This window comes from Haemaphysalis longicornis, unplaced genomic scaffold (genome assembly GCF_048455015.1).
Source record: "Haemaphysalis longicornis isolate Haplotype H1 unplaced genomic scaffold, Haemaphysalis longicornis Haplotype H1 scaffold_10, whole genome shotgun sequence".
NCBI classification, from domain to species: Eukaryota; Metazoa; Arthropoda; class Arachnida; order Ixodida; family Ixodidae; genus Haemaphysalis; species Haemaphysalis longicornis.
In genome coordinates, this window is record NW_027526204.1 from 87456869 (window position 1) to 87478079 (window position 21211).

Sequence of the window (21211 nt, forward strand, 5' to 3'; positions counted from 1 at the left end):
TCGAGCCCCTCCCCGTCATTAACGAGCACACGCTGCTCCAGGAACCGGAAGTGATATCAGGTCCGAACGCTGACTTCCGCCTTCACTTCTAGTTCCTTTTTTCTCTGAGGTTTCGGACCTCGCGCGGCTAATGCCTGTTGATCCCTTTTCAATTCCTCAATTCCGAGCGCGAGCGACGGAAATGAGGTTAAAAAATGAGAAGCAAATTAAAAAGGTCGCCAGGATCGCTGTCTCCCTTTTTAACTGCTGTTTTAGAAAAAGAAACAAATGTAGCTAGAGGCTTGTCTTTTTCTTATTGTTCTCTCAATAAAACAAATTTGTTGGGCGAGTGTGTGCACTCTGTAATAAAAATCAGTCTGCGAAGAACACCACAAGAGAAGAGGCACGACAGGACAAGCGCTTGTCCAGTCGTCCTTCATCTCTTCTTGATGTGTTCTTCGCTCTGGGATTTTCAGTTTTTTTTTTCTTTTCAGGAGGTTGCTTTCGCTCTTTCCTGTTGGGGTCCCCTCCAATCGAACCGTGTCAGGTGTTCACCGCTCCTGTAGCTGTATAGGCGGTTCTCTCCTCCTTCCGTGAACCAAAAAAAAAAGCACCTGAACGGAAGCGGTACCGTGCTACCGAAAACCGGTTATGCGGAAAAGAAGCCTGATTTGCTCAAGGAGCGTTTCTTACGGAACCCCTTCCGCCAGGGACAGTTTTTTGCAGCACGGAAGTAGAAGCCCACAGCACGGCGTTTCTCGCACGCCCCTCTCATACTGTGCCAGCTGTGCTTAGCGCTCTAACCGTCTCACTGGTCAGATTTCCCCGCTTTAGCATTGGCTGCCTGTCGCACCTTTCGTTGTCCACCAGTCATGGCATTTCGTCGCCGTCCTTCCCATTATTCCATCCTCTTTCGCTGTCTACTCGGCCCCGCACTCACGTCGTACTCCATTTTACAATGCGTACAAGTGGTTACGCGGAGCGGTTACGCCTGCCATCACCGCTTCGACTTAACGTCTCCCCAGCAACTGCGACCGCAGCGCCCCAGCAGTCAATGCCGGCGTCGACTTGGCTGACGTCACTTTTCCGAGCGCTCTCTGTTCGTCCTCTGTTCTTCTGCCACTCCGTGTCCGCGGATCGACGGCGCAAATTTTTCGCGCACAAATAAACATGCCCAACGCGCAGCCCAGCGCTGCTGAGTAAACGAATGGGGCTGCTTCGAGCCAGGCTTGCCTGCTGCTGGAAGAGGAAGGTCTGCTGCTGGGTGGCCAGAATCTGCTGCAGCTGGGCGGGCGAGAGCAGCTGCTGTTGCAGCAGCTGCTGGACCTGCTGCTGGGCCAGGCTGTTCATCACCAGCAGCGGGGACAGGTCCGGGCTCGCGCCCCCGCCGCCGCCCACTCCCCCGCCGGTGGCGCTCTGGGGGAGGCCGCCGCCCTTGACGTCGCCGCCTCCGGGCCAGCCGCCCGCCGACGAGGCCGCCGCCACGGCCGCCGCGGCGCGCTGCTGCAGCTGGAGGTGCAGCTGCTGCGTCTTGGACGAGCCCAGCGGGGTCTGCGCACGACAAGAAAGAGCGAAGGAGAAGAAGGAACGTTAGGCTGAGCGTTATAGGCCTGTTTTTTCGCTGTTTAGTGCGACAACATAAACTTCAGCACAAGCAAAACCCACGTTATAACGAAGCAAGAAGAGGGAGGAACGTTAGGCTTAGCGTTAGGCCTTTTTTCTTCGTTGTTTAGTGCGACAACTTAAACTTCAGCACAAGCAAACTCACGTTATAACGAAGCAACAAGAGGAAAGAACGTTAGGCTTAGCGTTAGGCCTTTTGTCTTCGTTGTTTAGTGCTACCAAATAAACATCAGTATAAGGAAACCCACGTTATTACGAAGCAACAGGAGGGAGGCACGTCAGGCTTAGCGTTAGGCCTTTTTTCTTCGCTGTTCAGTGCGACAAAATGAACGTCAGCGTCAGCAAATGCACGTCGTAAACAGCAACAGGAGCGAGGAACGTTAGGCTTACATCTAAGCCTTTTTTTTTTTCTTTATTGCGAAAACAAACTTCTGTATAAGCAAACTCTCGGTATAACAAGGCCCCGTGGACAAGGAGCTGGCTTTTTTATAAGCGGTTATTCGCTAAAAGCGGGACGATCTGCTGCTATCTATGCACCGGAGTTGGCACCGTAAAGAACTTCGAATAAAGCGATAATTCAAACGAAGTCATTTTGTTCTAACGATGACAAAGTTAACTTTTATTTGTTCTAACCCTCTACGTGCTATTAGGGCCCTACATGTTTAGGAGGAAGTATCGAGATAACATGCAGATGTCACGTCTTGGATGAGTCCTGCGTTGTCTGCGCTAAAGGGTGGGAAGAGGCATAGGAAGGGTGGGAAGAGGTTAGGCTTAGAGTTAGACGTGGTTAGTCGGAAGGCTCCGCAGGTTAGGTTGAGGAACATATTTACAAGTAAGTGGAGGGGGTCTCAGGTCGATATAGTTTGCTTTAGGCAGGCGGAGATGCCGCTGTTGCGCGTCAAAAAGTGTTGAGCAAACAGGCGGTGTGAGGAGGCGGCCATAAGGCTTCAAGTCTGGGAGAAGCCGGTTTAAGGTGAATAGACCTAAAGGCTATATGTGAAATTGTAAAAAGTGTGAACCAATGTCCAGCCAGTATAACTTAGTTCATATTGGCCAGCAGCCGACGGAGAAAATTTCGTGCATGTGAACAGATTCATTCACACACAGAAGAAAGACACCCTTACTGCGTTTGAACAAACAGAACTAAAGTATGCGCGCACGTATTAACGCAAAGAAACCTTAAAACCTGCCGTTCAGAACGATGCATACGCGTTTTAGACGCCTCAAAGGCACGCAGGATGAGGCTGCGTGTGCATAGGGACCAGTGCAAGTTGCTTCATACGATAGATGCACAAAACTCAAACCGTTTTGCTTCGGCGTGAGTACCCAACTTCAGTATCCGAAATCGACGTCAACTAACGGTATCAAAATGTCCAACGACACGCATCGCCCCTCCGACCGTCATTCCTCACCAGCCCACTCAGTCATACTCTGAAGCCAACGGCCCCTCAAAAACCCGCACGACTTTATCGGCAACTCAACTATGTTTTCTCCCTGCCACCAGCGCCGCAAATAGCCCCATCATTTCACGAAATGGACGAGAAAGCGCGGTGGCTCTGGAAAAAGAAGACAAAAATGAAATAAAAATACGCATAAAACGAACAGTGGAAGACATAAGGGATGCTTATACATAATATCAACCCAGACCTCTGCTCCATCCCGATTGAGACGGATGGCTGGTTGCTTGCTCTACGTCCTCCGCTCTTCCAGCGTACCAAGCAAGAATGGGCGATCGGTTCTGTGTTCCTCATGTCGCGAAACACAGTTGTCGCCTGCCCTTTTCGCGAGACATAAATTATTCGCACGATTAGCCACTTCCTTTCCACCGACTACACGCGCTCGCAAATGCCGCACACGTGAACACTTCTGCCGTTTCGTTCCCTTACCTTCCGCTATCGTTGCTTCGTTATGATCGGCCCGCGTATCAGTCGCTGTCATAACGTGTAGATAACTCGGGTTTTCCTTGCTGAACGGAAAAGGTTAGAAGCCGCTAGGGATGTTGCCCATGTTGGAAAGCCCGTAGTAGAAAGCCACCTACTTGAGCCACGACTGAATCACGTCGCCTTTAGCGACGTTGCGTACACAAAGTCAACAGTGTCTCGAGTCAAAAGTTCCCCCCCAATCTGAACGGTAGGCGCCACCAGGCTAGACCAGAACGTCAGATCGGGGCGCGCAAACTAAATCAAGCTCCACCCACTGCGAAATCTACTGAAACAACGGAGTTGTGGTTCTATTGTGTCGGCTCGAACGTGGACGGACGCTCGCCCGGGAACTGCAGCGCCGTCGCCGCGCAAATTCTGCGGTTCGCGTAAACAAATCGACAGCTAAACGTCAACGGCGGGAGACTAGCGGGAGGGAGACGAACTCGCCCCTGCGAGACCACTGCGCCATCTGTCGGTGGTTCTGGGAACCGGTTTCTGCTAAGCCGCCAGCATGCGTGGGAGCCTGCTCCCACTTTTGCATGACGCAGGACCTTCAGCAGACTGGCGAAAAGGCTCAGCCTACAACAGCTACGCTGTTAATAAAGAGCGCCTGAGCTTAAGAGGCTCTTAGTGCCAAATCGAAGACTGCCGGCAATCTAGGACCAGGTTACGATGAATAACAGAGAAAAAGTGGCTATAACGAGACAAACTAGAATCCACTGACGCTTTTACCAACGTCGGTTGACTTTAATTCAGAAAGTTCGTCTCTGTCAAGTGACCCAAGGTTTCGTTGTTCTCAATCTTGAGAATCTTACGAATCTGGTCTGATTGCGTTCCTTATAACGGGAGAACACTCTATTGTCGTTTCTGCTGTTTTCGCTGAATCTCAGGGCACCTGAATTCGGTATATAGAACAAAATCTTCGTTCTTACGACTATCCCTCACGGCGTGGTTCTCATAGGGTAATTGTCACGTAGTGAGGTGGCACGATAACAACCTTGGTGTCCAAGAAGGAGTCGCTCCCGGTAACGCTACTTCAAGCAGCACGTTGCCAACGTACAGAGATAAAGAAAAACACCGATCGTGGCGGGGTGTTTTCGGCTTGTATTTTCTTTGTTTGTAGCCGTTTAAACGTTCACGGAAGGAAAACAATGTGAAAGGGGCGCGGCGTTGGAGCTTTAATACCTGGACACGCTCCGTACGCCAACTCCGAGTACGCCCAACACGTCAAACAACAGCGCGTCGAGGTCCGCTTCCTTTAAAGGTTCCTCTACTACTCTAGGAATTGTTTTGGCAGTGGACGACGCAGACGTTTATAAGGCTATTTGCACCACACTTCGCGGAGCCTCGTTGGAAGCCATTTCATCTTACTGTTTTTTTTATATATATTTTTCCGCGCTGCGACCACCTGCGTCTTTCGCAGGCACCAGAGTTACGGCACTCCGCTCAGCCCTTGCCTAGTCGCGACTGCTCCTGTGCTTAGGAAAAGTAGATCAAGCCGCTACTGTTGAGCTTAAAGGCCTAACCTATGTGCGATTTCTCGTTAAGCTCGAAATTCGCAGCACGGTACAGTAACGCGCCACGGCAACCCCAAGCTGGCTTCCCTGAGGCGCAACAATGTAGAGCAACAAAGCCGACTCTCCCACTCGAAGGGGCAGAAAAGCAGCACTGCCAACGCTTTCAGACACGAACGAGCGTCTCTCTCTCTCTCTCTCTCTCTCTCTCTCTCTCTCTCTCTCTCTCTCTCTCTCTCTCTCTCTCTCTCTCTCTCTCTCTCTCTCTCTCTCTCTCTCTCTCTCTCTCTCTCTCTCTCTCTCTCTCTCTCTCTCTCTCTCTCTCTCTCTCTCAAAATATTCTTTTTCATTGGGCAGAGCGAGCTAAAGCCATGCAAAGAAATCTGTCCGGTTGACAACAACCTGGATAACTATTTTATAGCCAAACCCTCAAGGACGCAGAATGTCATACATACAAAGCTAAATGAGAGAGAGAGAGAGAGAGAGAGAGAGAGAGAGAGAGAGAGAGAGAGAGAGAGAGAGAGAGAGAGAGTAACAATAACCGATTCAAGAGTCAAAACGTTCAGCCCAAGCGAAAAGCGGGCGCGGCCCTCGCTTCAGCGGCCACTCCGCACTTTTCCGTGCGCGTGTAATTACCCTAATACACGCACGGTAGACACACGGCACGGGGAATACACCCGTAGAAAGTAAGGTCAGTGCTGCGCAAAGGCGCAGGCGGAATCACAACCCTCTTTTTGTTCGTTAGAAACAGATACACGCTCTCTTTTTTCGAACCGCACTTGTACGGTCGGATCCCCTCAAGCGACCATTATCGCCGATTGCCAAAGAGAAAAAAATGGGAAGAGCGGGGAGAAAGGTTTGAACCGATATTTAGACTCCATCAGTCACCGTCTCAAAGGTCATTAGGCGTCCAAACACGTGACAGGTAGACCGATTATTTCTCGGCGACAATAGTGGGCCTTAACGTCTACGCAGGCCTAAGACAGCTAGGGGGATGCGGAGAAACGCCGGTTACGTTAAAGGCACACGAAAGCTATGGGATCGTTTGGAGTCGAGCTCGTCCTACCGTACAAACATGTCTACCCGTCCTCGATCGCTTGTACGGCACAACCACTTAAGTAATTTCTGCTTCATTTAAAATAAGGAGGGCGGAATAATATGACGAATGAAAGGAGAAAGGTAAAAAAAAAACAGCTAATGGTTCGGGGAATTCGGGCGTAATTGCCGCAGCTATTACCGAGACTTCGCAGCTTCTGTTCGTGATTCGAGATTTTTCAAAGAGGTTTCCAAGCTACGAATGTTCCGCGCTACCACTGTCTCTCATGTTCGCTCGAACGCAACGAATCTTACAACGTAAGTAACAAAAAAGAAGGGGAAAGGGAATTAAACACTCGGTATCGCTTGCTGCCAGAAGTTTCTGCGACGTACGATTTCGCCAATCACCCTTCAACACGCTCAAGGGACACACGCATAATGCGCGTGCAGCTCTAAGAACCGAAAAACAGCCATCAATAGCGTTTTTAGCTCACTCGCCCAAAAACAAAATGGAAACCCTTTAAAGCAAATAAAAAGTGGCACGCTGCCACCTACAACGCGTCTTTACGAGACGAACTGCCCATACTCGCCCTCCACCCTATCTCGCACTCAAGCCTGGATAAATGTCTACACTCTTCTTGCCAAACTCCACGACTTCTAACTGTCCCATTTAATTATTCCTAGCGGGGCCGAACAGCTACTTCCTATATGTATACTGACACGGTCCCACGTTGCGCGTCTTCACGACTTTCTTATCTCGTGGAGGCACGCTCGAGCTTCTTCGCCCCAACACGTCGAGAAACGAAAAGGTATAGATAAAGGTGCGCAACCCAGCCATTCGTTTTCCCAAGCTGTCCATCTCTGCCGGAGGACTGCCTCCCGATTCCTGGCTCCGGGCACTCGGTTAATTGTCTCTTTTTTTTTCTTGCACAATCCGGTTCTTTTCCGTATCACTCCCCACGCGGGGCACATTAGCGTAGATTTCGGGGGGTTTGGAGGAGAAAAGTTTGGCGCGCGGGCGCGCTAAGGTGTAACGGAGGAGTAAGTCCAACGGAAAAGAAAAAGAAACGAAGAAGGAAGATGTGGTCGCCAATGAAAATTTTAAAAACTCGCAAGAAAGACCGATCTGAGGGCGGAAAAAAACGGAGTTGGAATGACTATCGCGGCTCGATTAATCACTGGCTGCCCTCTCCGAGTTTCGTTTAATTTTCGCGACGCATTCGCGGTGAGGATGGCGCGTCTACTTTTTTTCATTTATTTTACGCTCCACGCGCATTGCAGACACGCCTACAACTCGTTCCTTTACCTCCCCTCCCGCGCCATTTCCGTTCGTCGTGTCCTACCAGCCCGCTTCTATCCTGCCTCCACCTGTTCTTCCTCCTCCTCTTCTCTCATCCTCCTTCTCCTCCTCCTCCTCCTCCTCCTCCGAGGCTATTTGGAGCCAATCTGCGTCGTCCGAACATTACTCCCTCTGCCTTACAATAGCAGCTTTACGATCAGACGCTCGCGAGCAGCCCTATATCCCGTAAAAAAAAAAGAAAAAAAGAAAAGACGCCCAACTCTGACACTACAGCCTTGCCATAAAAGTCCTGTAAAATGCACAGTCCGAATAGACCTCTAATGTGAGTTACTGGTATCAGAGCCCTTCAATGCGCTGAAGGACTCTGCTGGTATCGGCGAACTCACAATGGAGTCAGAACATTCTTAAAATATCTATCTCAGCTCAACTCAACTGTTTTCAACGTGGTAATACAGTATCTGCATTTACAGATATTTTCATTTTTGAGTTTTCGCTCGCGACTACCTCAAACCCCCCCCCTTCCGCCCCCAAAGCTCGGTGCGTTCTATGACTTCCGGAACCGTTCTCCACAGCAGCGGCGCGCGAACTGAAGACCACATCGGCAAATCCACAAGCGGACACAGAGCAAAACCATGACCGAGAGGTCAACATCTACGCGCGCGTCACCCCGGTCGCTGCTGCCGCGGCAGAGTAAACATTTTTAGCGAGGCTCCCGATGCCACGCGTGTCGCATACTGCTATAGTCGAAAGCCTAAAGAAGAAAACTGCTTACGCCGTGCAGTGGTCATCACAACGTGTTTTAAAAACTCGCAGCGCACGCGCGGTCGCCAAGTGCATCCAAATAAGCCAGGGGGAGGCAAGCCACCAAGACAAACCTTATCCTTCGAGCAGCATCCAAGGATACAAAAGTTTTCTTCCGGCGAGAAACAACAACGGGAAGCAGGAAAAGAAAGAAGAGGGGGAGAGGGGAGGGGCAAGAGTTTCGGCGGCATTGTCGAATTCTTGAATTCGCGGCGCGAAAACAAAAGCAAGAACAACAGGGAGAGCGAGATGCATAGGGAGAGCGAAACACGCAGCGCCTTTGTGCCTCGCTCTCCCTTTTGTCCTTGTTTTCCTGTTTCTTTTTTTTTTGCGCTGTGTCTCACTGTCCCTACTGCCTGTGTTTTAAAGCGAAAGCTTTCTCAGTGCGACCGCGATGGCACCGTGTTAAAAAACTAATGCATTTCCCCACAGACCGGTTGGTCGAACGGAAAGTTCTGATAAGATCTTAGGACACACAGCGCATGCGTGAAACCGGGCTGCCACTGTGTCGAAACGGTAACTTGAACATCGTGAAAAAGGAACGGTTCTAGATAAGACAATACACGCATCATTCATGAAGAAGTAGTGCTGATTGATTGATTGATTGTAGGGTTTAACGCGCCGACGCAACGCAGGCGATGAGGCGCGCCGTAGTGGAGGGCTCCGGATTAATTTTGACCACCTGGAGATCTTTAACGTGCGCCGAAATCTCGTACACACGGGCGTTTTCGCTTTTCGCCTCCGTCAGAAAAGCGGCGGCCGCGGCCGGGAATCGAACCCGCGACCTCGTGCTCAGCAGCGCAACGCCTTAGCCACTGAGCCACCGCGGCGGGTATGAAGAAGTAGTGCAATAGTAGACCTTTACCTCATAAACCACGTATCGCTATACATTTCGATCGTTCGTAGATGCGTTTACTTAGTGCGCGAAAAATCGTCGCGCGGGTTCGTTCTTCTTTGGCGATTTGTGTACTCGAAGGTGTGACGATCGATTGGACGCAATTTGAGCGAAGGTTTGGAGATCCTTTTGAAGCTGTTCCGATGTCAGCAAGCTTTCGCGCTTCCCTCAACTTTCTTTAAAAAGGGATGGTAGGGTTTTCTTTTTTTCGCGCTGTGAATCCAAGACTACTGAAAACCAATTCGCGCAAAGCAAGCATCAACGTTGACGGCAGCTTCGTATACATCTCACTCCACGCGCGCCGCAGATTTCGGAACGCAACTTCGCCCCGACCCCAGGCGGTAACCTGTAAAGCTGCACGCGTCGAAACTCCGAGCCGACGACGAGCTAGCAGAATAACCGCTGTCTGGAACATCAACGACAAACGAATGGAGAGGGGGAAGGGGTGGAGAGAAAGAAAACAGCCCGGGCAGCAGGCCGATATAATATACGCGGCACCTAATACGCCCCGCCACCCGGAGACAAAAGAAGAAGGGACGCGGCGAGGGAGAAGGTAGAAGAAAGAGAGGCGTCAAGGGAGAGGAGGAAACGGAACGGATGTTTGCATCGCACGGGGACGACTACGGCCCATGTAAACAAGGTTGCCGCCAGCCTCCTCTGTTTTTTTGCTTCCTTTATCGCTATCTTCCTATTTCCGACTCTCCTCTCTCTCCACGCGCGTACGTATATGTTCACCCCGGCCGGCGAGCTTGCGGCAATGGCAGCAGCAGGCAACCGGATAGCGGCGTGGACAAATAACACAAAAAAATACAGCAGGAGAACGACAGAAGCGGCGAAAAAAAAAAGAAAAACAGGCAAGTGTGGAGGATGAGAAAGGTTCCTGCAATGTCCGCACCGATGCACTGTCCGTGAAGGCCTTCCGAAACCCCGAACAGTTTTCGTAGGCCGAAAGCAAAAGACAGAGGCGAGGGCGAGAATGGCGAGATGCATCCCAGCTTCGCCCACGGGGTCCCGAAGACAAACAAGCCCGGAGCAAAACGCCTGAAAGAGTAATCACGTACACAGCACGGCGGGCCGGCAGAGAGGGGAACACCGCCCGCACCCCCGCCCTCCCGCTTCCATCGTCCGAGGTAGGCAGAAAAGAAGAGGAAACGCTCTCGGGGATGCAAAAACAATGGCCGCACGCGAGACAACAGAGAGTCTCTTCGGCCGCCTCCAGAGGACAAGCAAGCTCGGTTATCCAGGCCCAGCAGCAGCGTCCGTGCCGCTGCTTTGCAAGCAGCGCGTCCAGTCTTGAGAGACGCCTAACCCCCTCCCGTGAACAAGCAAAGCGTAGACGACGGTCGGGATGGCCGGCAATAGGAGAAGGCAGGGCGCGTGGGGGTCATCCGAAACCTCCGGACTCTGCTGCCCGGAGCGCGGACCCACCCACCCGTAGGGACCCTTCGGGTCCTAGCGCGCCGGCCAAAGCTAAACAACCACGGCTCCCGAAAACAAACAATTCCCGGGCCCAAGAAACAACAACAGTCTCCATGGCAACGCCAGGAGAGAACACCGAGCCCGGGGTTTTTCGCCAGAGTTGGGCGTGTACGTGCGTGCGTGTGTGTGTGTGGCGCGCTTAAGACCTGCCCGGCCAAGCGTCCTTCGCACATCAACGAACCAAGCGGCGCGCCGGCCGTAGGGAAAGGGCGGAGGGGGCCCCGCGCGATAGACGGGTGCGTAAACAAGCGACCAAGCTTCGGCAGGCAGTGTAAACACGGCGCGAGAAGGCCCGCACCGTGCACGGTCCGGACAGGCCGCCCCGGAGCGTGCGCTGCGCGATCTGCAGCCCCAGGAGTCTGAGAAGACGGCGGCGGCGTAGAGGCTGCTGCGTCTTCACTGTCCGGCGCAGCTCCGTTGGAAGCGCGGGAGGAGGATGGGGAGGAAGACAAAGGGCGTCGCAGCCTGCCCGCGTCCGTCTCTTTCCTGAGGTTTGCGCAAGATGAGCAGCTTCTTTTGCTCCCTGGGGATCGCGCGCCGCGAAAGCATCGAGGATTGGGCCCGCGCCGTGGCTGGATCGCGATGCGACAGCTCAACCTCTTCCCGTCTAACGCTCCCTGCTTTCCCAAACGGTGTCTGGTCATTTCTAGACCCTTCCGAGGAGCAGCTTATATATACGGTCCGTGACGCGCCTGCCTCTCCGCTATTTTTTTATACGTTTGCGCAGTCCTCCCGACGCTGTTTTCAGTTCCATCGAGGTGGCTCGGGGAAGGAGGTATTCGTGTGTGGATTCTGTAAGCCGCGCGACTGATGCCGCAGGACGGTTCGTCCACCCACTCCCCGCTGGGTCAGCCGCACCAAATCAATAAGCGCGTCTCCGACTGTCGCACTCTCTGCTGCGAGCCTCCATCTTGCTTTCCGTCCATGGATGAAGAGGCATCGAGGCTCTCTGCTCACGGCGTAAGCGCTAAGACCACACCAGGTTCCGAAGGAGCGCCGTTAGCCAGTCGGCGGGAAAAGAGAAGCCTTCTCGTCTAGTAAGGAGCGTCTTCCCTGCTTGTGTATACGCAACGCTCAGGTGGTGCCGTCATTTGGGAGGTCGAGTGGACCACCCTTACTTTAGGCCTGGCCACCTGTATTCCGGCATGCGATCTTTAATATACCCGCTGTCGCGCTGGACTCCTAACGAGGGCTCTCGAGTCCCGATTCCGCGATCCCTGAGAGGGGGGCTCGTGCATAGAGCGCAGGCGAAGCGTGAACCCGCCGTTTCGCAGTCACCCCCCCCCTTACGACCAGTCTCGGGGCACCCACTCAAGCCGTCCGTTTGCGAGGCGGAAAGTTGTCGGAAAACAAGCCGGGTTGCTGCCTGCCGGGGCAAACCGCTGGATCCTCGCCATGCTCTCAAGGCCGCGTTCCTCCTATCGCGACTGCTTATATACATACACGCACGGGCCCCTGAGTACGATACGAAACCTCGCTGCAATACCCCCGAGGGGGCGAACAGGAGAGCAGACGCCAGGATCATCCGAACGAGGCGACCCTACGTGAGGCCGTACTCCCCTCTCTCTGAAAGCGAGGTGGTTAGTGCAACCGTTACTCGGAAGGACACTCCTGCTTCCGAAGCAATCAACTGCTCTCTTAGGGATTCATAAAAACGTGAATTGTTAACACAAACCAACGGCCCCGCGTACTTCGTGCATAATCACATCCGAGATTATTTACGAAAATAATCGGCGTAAGCAATCACATTTAGAGGCACAAGCCGAGACGCGTTTGCTTGAATACACCCACAAGATGGCTCCCACATGCCCACGTTCGTTTCTTTTCTTTTTTTTCATCTCTGACACGGTTAACCTGTGGGTGAATCAACCCACTGCCAACGGGACAGAATGTTGCGTCTGTCAAAGATAAGGTATCTCTAACCAGTACCCAGAGCTCAAAACCGAAGTTATCGGAAGCCCGAAGAAAACGAAGCTCTCGGCAAAACCGGGACTTAAGTTTTTAGAATCTGAGATCGTTTATACTAGAGGCTGTCATCATGCCGTGATAAAGCTGCATGCTTCCGCGCAACGCGTGAAAACGCAGATCCAACTGTAGGGTTTACTTTGCTTCCCATCCTCGTCTTAAACACGCAGCAATAGAGAAGGAGAGACCTACATCAATATTGTTGATCGACTGGCCATGTCTGCTTTACGTGACGCGTTTAATGTTCAGCGACCAAGAATGCACGCGGTAATGAGTGGAGGCTCAATTAAACTACGCGTTACGGTTATAAACGGCCGGGAACTAAAAGAGAGCGCTTTCTTAAAAGCACTACGCAGTAATCGGAACAAAGCCTTTCACGCCCTGATGCGCCCGTGCATCGCTTCTGTTCACAAACTAGCGCAGTCCTGAGCTTAAGTGGCGCGTTGCCTAAGCGAGAGTAGCGGAAACAAAGAGCGTTACTTACAGCGAACCGCCTTTCCGGGAAGTGTAAACAAAGGGTGCGTTCATTTCTTTTCGCCTGAATTATGCGCTGCCACAAATGCTCTCTGAAGAAAAAAATATTAACTGTTTTCTTTCTGGTGGGGCGTAAGAGAAAATTCTCGCTAATCCTAAGGGGGGGTGCGGGAGAGAGAAAACAGAACTCAGAAAACTCCCAACGACAGCTAGAAATATGAATTAATATATACAAAAAACAAGGTTTGCGGGGAAAAAACCCTCCAGGGGCATTTTTTATAACCCACCAATACAAAATGCCAAACTTCCAGGCATAAAAAAAAAGGTACACAAGCAGAGGCTTACGTCGAGGAAAGGCACCATAAAAACGGGCTGCATCATACAGGGATGCAAGAAACGCTTCGAGCGACTGCTGACAAGTTAAGACCCGATGAGCAAGTGAGCCCAAGTTCTATTATCTCTCGCAGCTTACAGCGCCTGCTCACAAGAACTCTGCATCAAAAGTGAAGTGGAAAAGCCCCCCTTTTCTTTTTCTTCTCCGTTCGATCAGGGTTTCTTTTTTGTCGCTATCTCCGCGCTCAATGACAGTCTCTCGTTATACGCAAGCACGGCACAGAACTTGACACAGCCTTATCCGGCTTGAAAAACGGTTAGAACTGCGATGCTGCAGGCAGGCGCGGTGTCCAGGCGCAAATAGATTGCCAGTGACTTCATAAGATGCGCTTGTGCAAACTTGGTGACTGATCTCGAGAGTGGCAAAATAAAAGCGCGAAACTTAAACACGAAGAAACACAATAGTGAAAGAAACCTATCACTTTTTTTTTTGGTCAGAAACTGCGGCACAGTGCTGCTGAGAACCAAGTCACGGGTGAGAACCCTGTCTCGCTAGTGACTACTGCGCCTCCGGGTGAAGGCAACGGAGGTTTTTTGTTGTATTTGCACGGCGGCCACTATGGAGATACGCGAGACGTCGCAGTAAACAGGAATTCATATCTAGTGTTGTGGGGACGCCGTCTATTTTTGACGAACGAGTCACTCAACGCTATCGCATCAATAACAAACCAATCGGAGAATTTAAAGAAAAAAAAACGATGGCAGTCGCGTTCGAAAACAAGTTCGGCGCCAAGTCCGACCCTCTGTCGGTCATCAAACTGCCAACACGTGCGGCAAGTTGACGCCCTTACTCCCGCCCTGCTATTTAAGGCAAAATGCCGGTCGAGAAAAGGAAGAGAAAAAGAAGATATTGCGCACGCTTTAAGAGCGGGAAGTCATCACACGACCGATGTTTTCGCCCGCGAACACACCTTGCAGCGCGAAGTAACGCGGCCGGAGAAAAGAAAATAATGAGAAAAAAAAAGAATCCAAGCCAAGTCGGTGTAAAGCCACAAAGAAAAGAACGAAAAAGAAGACGTTCGGGATAATAAAATATAAAGAATCCAAGCCAAGTCTGTGCAAAACAAGATAGCAAAGAACGAACAAAAATGTACAGTATTATAAAAATGAAAGAACCCAAGCCAAGTCGGTGCAAAACAACATGGAAGAAAACGAACAAAAATGTTCAGGATAATAAAAACTAACGGATCCAAGCCAAGTCGGTGCAAAACCACGTAAAAGAGGACGAAAAAAAGATTGTTCGCCCCGGTTGCAACCGCACGTGTTGTTGCCGTCGCACGCCACATAGCGTTCGGCGAAGGCGAACAACACACAGGAAAGATAAAAGTGCCACCAAGTCAACAAGGAAACGCTGGCTCGTGGCGGGGGCGGGCGCTGTTTTGACGGCGGCTGTCGCGAGTTGTGGCAACGCGCACGCAATGGCGAGAATGGGGCGAAATGCGCTAGAGGAAATACCTTCCTTAGACAGAGTGCAAGCAAATACGAGTGAACTAGGCGGAGGAAGTGGAAAGGGGTCATTTACATGCGGAGAGTGAATTCCCTTCCGACTGCACTTTTCCTGAGCAACTAGGTAGCCGACTGTGGCCACACACTACCGTAATTTTGGGGGCGCTGAAGCAAGACGGAAAGACGAGACGGGCGACACTCGTCTGCGGAAAGTGACAGGTTGAGAGAAGTGGCGAGAAATTGGGATGATAGTTGCCCGCTTTCTTGGTGGTGGCGAAAAGCAAAAACGCCCTTGTGTGCGAGATTTCGGCGCACGTTAAAGATCCCCAGGTGGTCAAAATTAATCCGGAGCCCTCCACTACGGCGCGCCTCATCGCCTGCGTTGCGTCGGCGCGTTAAACCACACAATCAATCGGGATGATAGTTGTTGTGGCAATTGTGACGATTGTGAAGACGGCGACACTCCTCGCCTCGAGAAAAGAAGGATGACCCGATTATGACTGTGGCGATGGTTAGGGTAGCGGGGCGATCGTAATGGTGTTTACGACGACACTTGTCCCCTCGCCTACGCTCACCCTTGCCTCCTCGGCTATCCTTGCACAGGAAGAGGCGGTCTGGATACGGCATCATGATTGGCCGAAGGCGCGGACGGACGGACGGACGGAACAAAACCGCGAAATTAGGCCCTGACTGACTGTTACAGTTCATAGCGAGAACTGATGGAGGAACCGTTGAGAAGCGCGCAAACTTCAAAACAAGAATACGCATGAAGATAAACAGAACTAGCAGCAGCTTGCTTTGTCATGGCCCGTCTCCCCTTGTAGACACGCACCCGCTTTAATACAGTGCATTTCCGTCGTCATCGACATCATCACCATATCATTATCACCATCTCTATAATAAGTGACTATAATCAGTCAGCACCAGTCATCACTCATTAGAAACAAAGGCATCAGCCATCCTTGGCACGTTTGCCTTTGGTCCCCTTTGTTTTGGGTCGCTGGCCCAGAAAAACAAAATAAGAAACACACAAACACGGCGATTGGAGCACTGACTGCTCAGTCGATAAACAAAGGACCGACGACACCTGCGATGACACACAGGACGTTACGGAGATTGAGGAATTATTGCTCATTTAAGCCACGGCACGAGCCCAGCACTACGTCAATGCACCTTTTTCTCAGCAGCCCGCCACGACGTAAGCGACGATGAACAAAGGAAACAACGCAGCGCAAATTATTACGCGCTGGAGAAAAAAACAAAAGGTTCAATGACTGCACCGGTGGTCGCCACCCCTGGTCTAAGGTTTTTTTTTTCATTAACTCCTAGTCTCTGTTTTTGAAGTGCGGGAATTTATCACCGATATAACCGTGACGCCAAGTTACCGCGATAACGGCAGGAAGGAACGCGAAAACTGGTAACAAAACTGTAAGTACTCAGAACTCCTGCATTTATAGCAAACAAATAAAAACAAGGAAAAAGCGACGGGGAGGGGCAGCAGGAAAGGGTAGGAGACTTGCGTGATATGGGCGGGTTTATAATTACCGCATTAAGTAATTGCCAAACTCGAGTGACGAAAGCGCTCGAAGAACGAATAAAGGAGACGTCTAAGAAACCCTCAAAAAATAAAAAGAGACAGGTGAAGCCCTTGCGGTGCCCCCCTTGCACCACAACTCACCACTTCAGCATTGTTTCGGCCCAAGATAACATGCCCGTCCCAAAAGGCTCCGAAGAGCTTCGACAGGAAAATATACCGACCAATCCGCACACGAGCAAAAAAAAAAATGGCCTCCCAAAATTTGCTTTTTTTTTTTCTTTTTGTCCTTCCACCACTTTTCGCCACCCTAATTTGCCCGTAATAAACCCACGCTCCACGGCGTCAACTCGCACCACCAGTAAAATCACCAAACGAGCGAACGGTCGTACAGCGGGATGAACTAACAAGCAAGGGGGGGGGGGAGAGGGGGCGTAATTAATATTGACGTAACAAGACAATGCCCGGGGTCAAACGCTTGTGCTCCCTTCTCTCTATTTATACCGCGGCCTTCGCGGCCAACAACAATAGCCAGGGAAAATTTCGAGCGCGCGATATGAAAGGATACGATGACAAGCTCGAGAGGCGGCGGGCGCCGCGCGCAGCCGGAGAACCGGAGTAATGCGTGTGTTTGTTCCGTCGAGTATCCGCGTACAAAATACCAAAGGCGACGTTTCGGGTCGGCGACAAAAGGAAATTATGAAAATTACGACGGGGACTACAAGGTTATCGGCGACACCGAACACAGGCGGCGTCTCTAAGGTGCGAAAAACGAAGGGCGTGTTCTTATCGCGCAGCCCTCTCTCTTGTCTCGTTGAAGCGAGAACCTCAAAAGGGTGGAGGACTTCGCAGATCGGTGGCTTCTTCGTACGGCACCGAAGCGCTTTGTTTCTGGGGGAAGCTCTCTTGCAGGGGTGTCTGTATCTCTCTTTTTTGTTTCTTCGGCCGGCATGAAAAGCAAAGGCGGCGTTGACCTGCTCGTTATCGCCGCAGGAGGTCGGCTTTTATCCCGCACGCATAATGAGCCGTTAGCACGCTGTTCGCGGCGCGAGGTCGTCTAGGACGCAGTAGGCCTTTTGTTGGGCTCGACTGTATTGACCGCGACTTGACTTTGATCACCGGGTACTTTTTCGGTGTCTATTAATTGGCACCGCCTGAGCGTTCGATGACATAATAAAGGAGCTGGTACCCTTGCCTGGCGGCCAACCGATCTGCAGGGTTCAGATAAGCCTTGTATTTGCTGGTGCACTTTTTTTTTTTTGCGAATAATGTAAACAAAAAGCGCCGTTCTGACAAGACGAGCTAGGCTACTCAGCTCGAAAACTCCTCCCGTTTTTTTTTTGTTTTCGTATAGGTTCTTTATTGCCATTAAAAATCGACTTCGCGAAATCGACGCTAGCAGCAAATTATTTAGGTAAACTTAAATTTCGCAGAAGTTCCAATTCGTTAAAACGGCAAATCTGCTTCCCGGAATTCGAGGAAATACGCTCTAACGAGGAATTCGTTAAAACGTAAACTTCGTACAGTCGAATTTCTGTAAGAGGTTTCATGTTTTTCCCGTGCTCACTCTTAACGTGTGACATACGAAATTACTATGCAAGAACAGCTTATCCTGAAACAGCATTGAAAGCGGCTGTAGTCCGCGCTTCGTTCATTTCTTTTTTTGTTCCAGTCGGCTCGTCGATTGGTCATCTCAAGCCCAAGTTTCATCCTAAATGACGTAACAACTAGCCTAGGTCCTCTCCTTACAGCCGAGATTGAACAGTATACGACACAAATTCGGCGCAAGTTGGCGCAAAAAACTTTGGCCGAAAAACTCAGCTTCTGCGAAGACGCCCCGATTAGACAGATTTCACTTACGATCAAAGCAAAAAAAAAAAAAAAAAGCAAGTCCACGACAATCTGGGAACACCCAAAACCTTAACAACAGCTTTAGCGACCGGATCGGGAAGGCGTTGCGAAGAACAAAGTTACAGCGAACGCACTAGGGGAACAAAAAAAAAAGACCACAAAAAAAAACGCACGAAACGATTGATGCCACGCCAAAAACAAAAACAACAAAAAAGAACGCCGTGGATTAGCATATTGATTAGACGAACAGCTCTCAAGGGCGGGGTTGCATTCATTTTCGTTTTGTTTCTTTTTACTAGCCTCTCTTAAAGAAACATATACATACTCGGTGTCTGTGTATAGCATTTCTTTCTTCCGAGTTTTTTTTTTTTTTTTTGTTCCCTTGAGGTGTGAAGCGTCAAAACAGCCCTACCACAAAAATAGAAGTACATGCACCTAACTTAGTTTCTTCCCGCCTTGCGCAGCACATCTCTCGCAAATAGCAGAACTTTCTGTATTTAAATTCTTTCCACCACCCAATCTTCTCATCCCGTGTTCGCCCCGTTGCCTTAATAAACAGTGACGCGAAGACATTTTTCTTTTTTTTTCTCTTCCTACTCCTACGAGCTTAATTGCTCGTCCGTGAGATTCATAGTTTCGTTTCCTTCGACGCGCATTTTTAGGTTAATAATACGGGTTCTCGCGCACCGATCGAAGAAAGAAAGATTAGAAACTAATGCCTCACGTCAGCGGAGCACAGGCGCTGGTACGTAAGCCAAGCACGCAAAGTATCCGGCAGGCGTGACACTGCGGTGAAGCGCACCCACGGAAACGCGGTGTTGCCATTTTGCATCTCATTGAAGGAGCTGGTGGTTCTAAAAACACGGTGACGACATTAACAAAAACAAAAGGACAAAAACTGCGGGGGAAAAAAACGGGCGTAGAAATGGGTGAGCGTATTTCAAAGAGAGGGGAGGGGGCTTTTTAAACATGCGCGGACGTCCGTATATTTTTAAAGATATTCCAGAATTCACCCGTGTTTTCCGTCTAAGTGCGTATTTTTTCGAAGCCGTCTTCTGTAACCCTGTTTATCGTGCGAAATGTAGGTTTTGAACGCACTTATTTACCGTTCCGTGGGGGGGGGGGGGGGGGGGGGAATAAAAAGAAATAAGAGGGGTTTAACAAAAGAATGTACTTCCGCTCTCTGGTCGCAACAAAACCCGCAAAAGAAAAGTTTAGGAGTCCTCGGCGTAATGTAGTTGTTGTAGACCACTGCTTAAGTAAGTAGAATCAGGAATAAGGCTGAACCCACGCAGCTTTTGCTTCTTATCCTTCGAATCTGTAAAAACGTCACTCGTAAGGTTCGTGCCGCGCCCCGGAAAAAAAACTTCAAGAACTTTTTTTTTCAGGTTGTAAATGAGACAAACACCCACGCTCAACGTAGAAGCACAGTCTACTCATACAGCACGAGCGCTCCATTTATATCTCTGCACTTATTTTTTTCTCAGTGCGAAGGGTGGTCGCACTTTTTACTCCGTTCTTTTTTTCTGTTTACTTCTACTTTCGTTTCTTGTTTCGCTACGCTGGGGAAATAAAAAAAAAGCGCAGGGCGTTGAAAACTTCCGCGAGGTGCGGCGGCGTAAATAGGCAGCTCTCATCTTATAAGCAGACACGAGCGCCGGGGACTTCGTAATTAAAAATATGCAAATTGGCCACCTCCCACAGAACGGGCGCTCCCAAAGGCCTTCCTGTGGGCCCATTTTTGTTCTTGGGCCTGTCAAAAACTACTTCTCTCTTTTGTCTCGTACTGCACTTTGCTTGCTTGGTTTTTCTTTTTGCTTGGGCATGCAAAGAAAAAAACAACTAATGCACAGATCATGGCAGAAACGTGCTTAAATTATTATTATTGTTGGCAGTTTCAAATATATTTCCTCAGATCGCAAAACTAAACTTAAAGCAACTACCCCGCACAGTGCGTTTACGAACCCGAATAGGAGACCAGCGTTGCACGCACGCACGGTCTCTCTCTCTCTCTCTCTCTCTCTCTCTCTCTATATATATATATATATATATATATATATATATATATAGCAAAAAATGGGTATAGCTTCTATATACATTATTTACTATTTTTTACGGCAACCCAAGACAGCCCTTCTCGCAATATATATATATATATATATATATATATATATATATATATATATATATATATATATATATATATATATATATATATATATATATATATATATATATATATATATATATATATATATATATATATATATATATATATACACACACACACAACACTTCCCCGACCCGAAAGGCAAGGGAGTTTCATATCTACAGTGCGTGTCTTTATAACGCTTGGAAGAGAGGATACAAAAATAATAGGAACACGGATGCCGCTGCATACAACGCATGCTCGGACCTCCCCTTTAGTGAGATGCCAAACACGGTCAGACCGGGCGCGATAATATATCCCCATCCTAGAGATCCCCCCGCGCGTTTCTGGCTCGAGAGGTTGGGGGAGGGGGGGCAGAGGTGAAACGAAATCCACGCGCGGCACACGGTCAACGTGAGCAGCGATGTGACGCGATGCTCGCTGTTGTCTTCATTTGCTTATTTCTCGTCTCCGCTCGGATTGGTCCGGCTTTGAGCGCGCTTCAGCGGATGTTACACCAAAACTCCCACGGTGAGGCGCGCTGATCCCCTTCCGGGTGCGTGATCTCTCTTCACTGCTATCTGTTTCACTTTCTCGGCCGCCTCTTCTTTGTGACTTTTCAAGGGCCGTCGCCGTCCATCCTGTTGTCTTTATCGCAGACGTTTGAAGAACCGTACACAGTTGTCGCCATTTCGGCGCCAACTTTCAAACGACATGGGCTCGCACGCAGCAACTCAGCGAGGCGAAAGAAAGTAAGAGATAGCTGGAGAGGGGGAGGAGGACCAGCGGGAAAGAGAAGGGGCGCTGTTGACAACACTGCAGCAAGAGGTCAACTGTAAAGGCTAGACAAG

At 50.2% G+C, this 21211-nt stretch overlaps 1 protein-coding gene across 7 annotated transcripts in view; it reads right to left on the reverse strand.

The window, feature by feature from the left end:
* The window catches only part of Foxp (forkhead box transcription factor P), a 440616-nt gene that overhangs the window by 27339 nt on the left and 392066 nt on the right, over positions 1-21211 (reverse strand). For all 7 annotated transcript variants that reach the window (XM_077690065.1, XM_077690062.1, XM_077690060.1 and 4 more), the window contains one exon: positions 1213-1530. In XM_077690065.1, coding sequence (XP_077546191.1) covers positions 1213-1530 — 318 coding nt within the window. The remainder of the gene's footprint in view (positions 1-1212; positions 1531-21211) is intronic.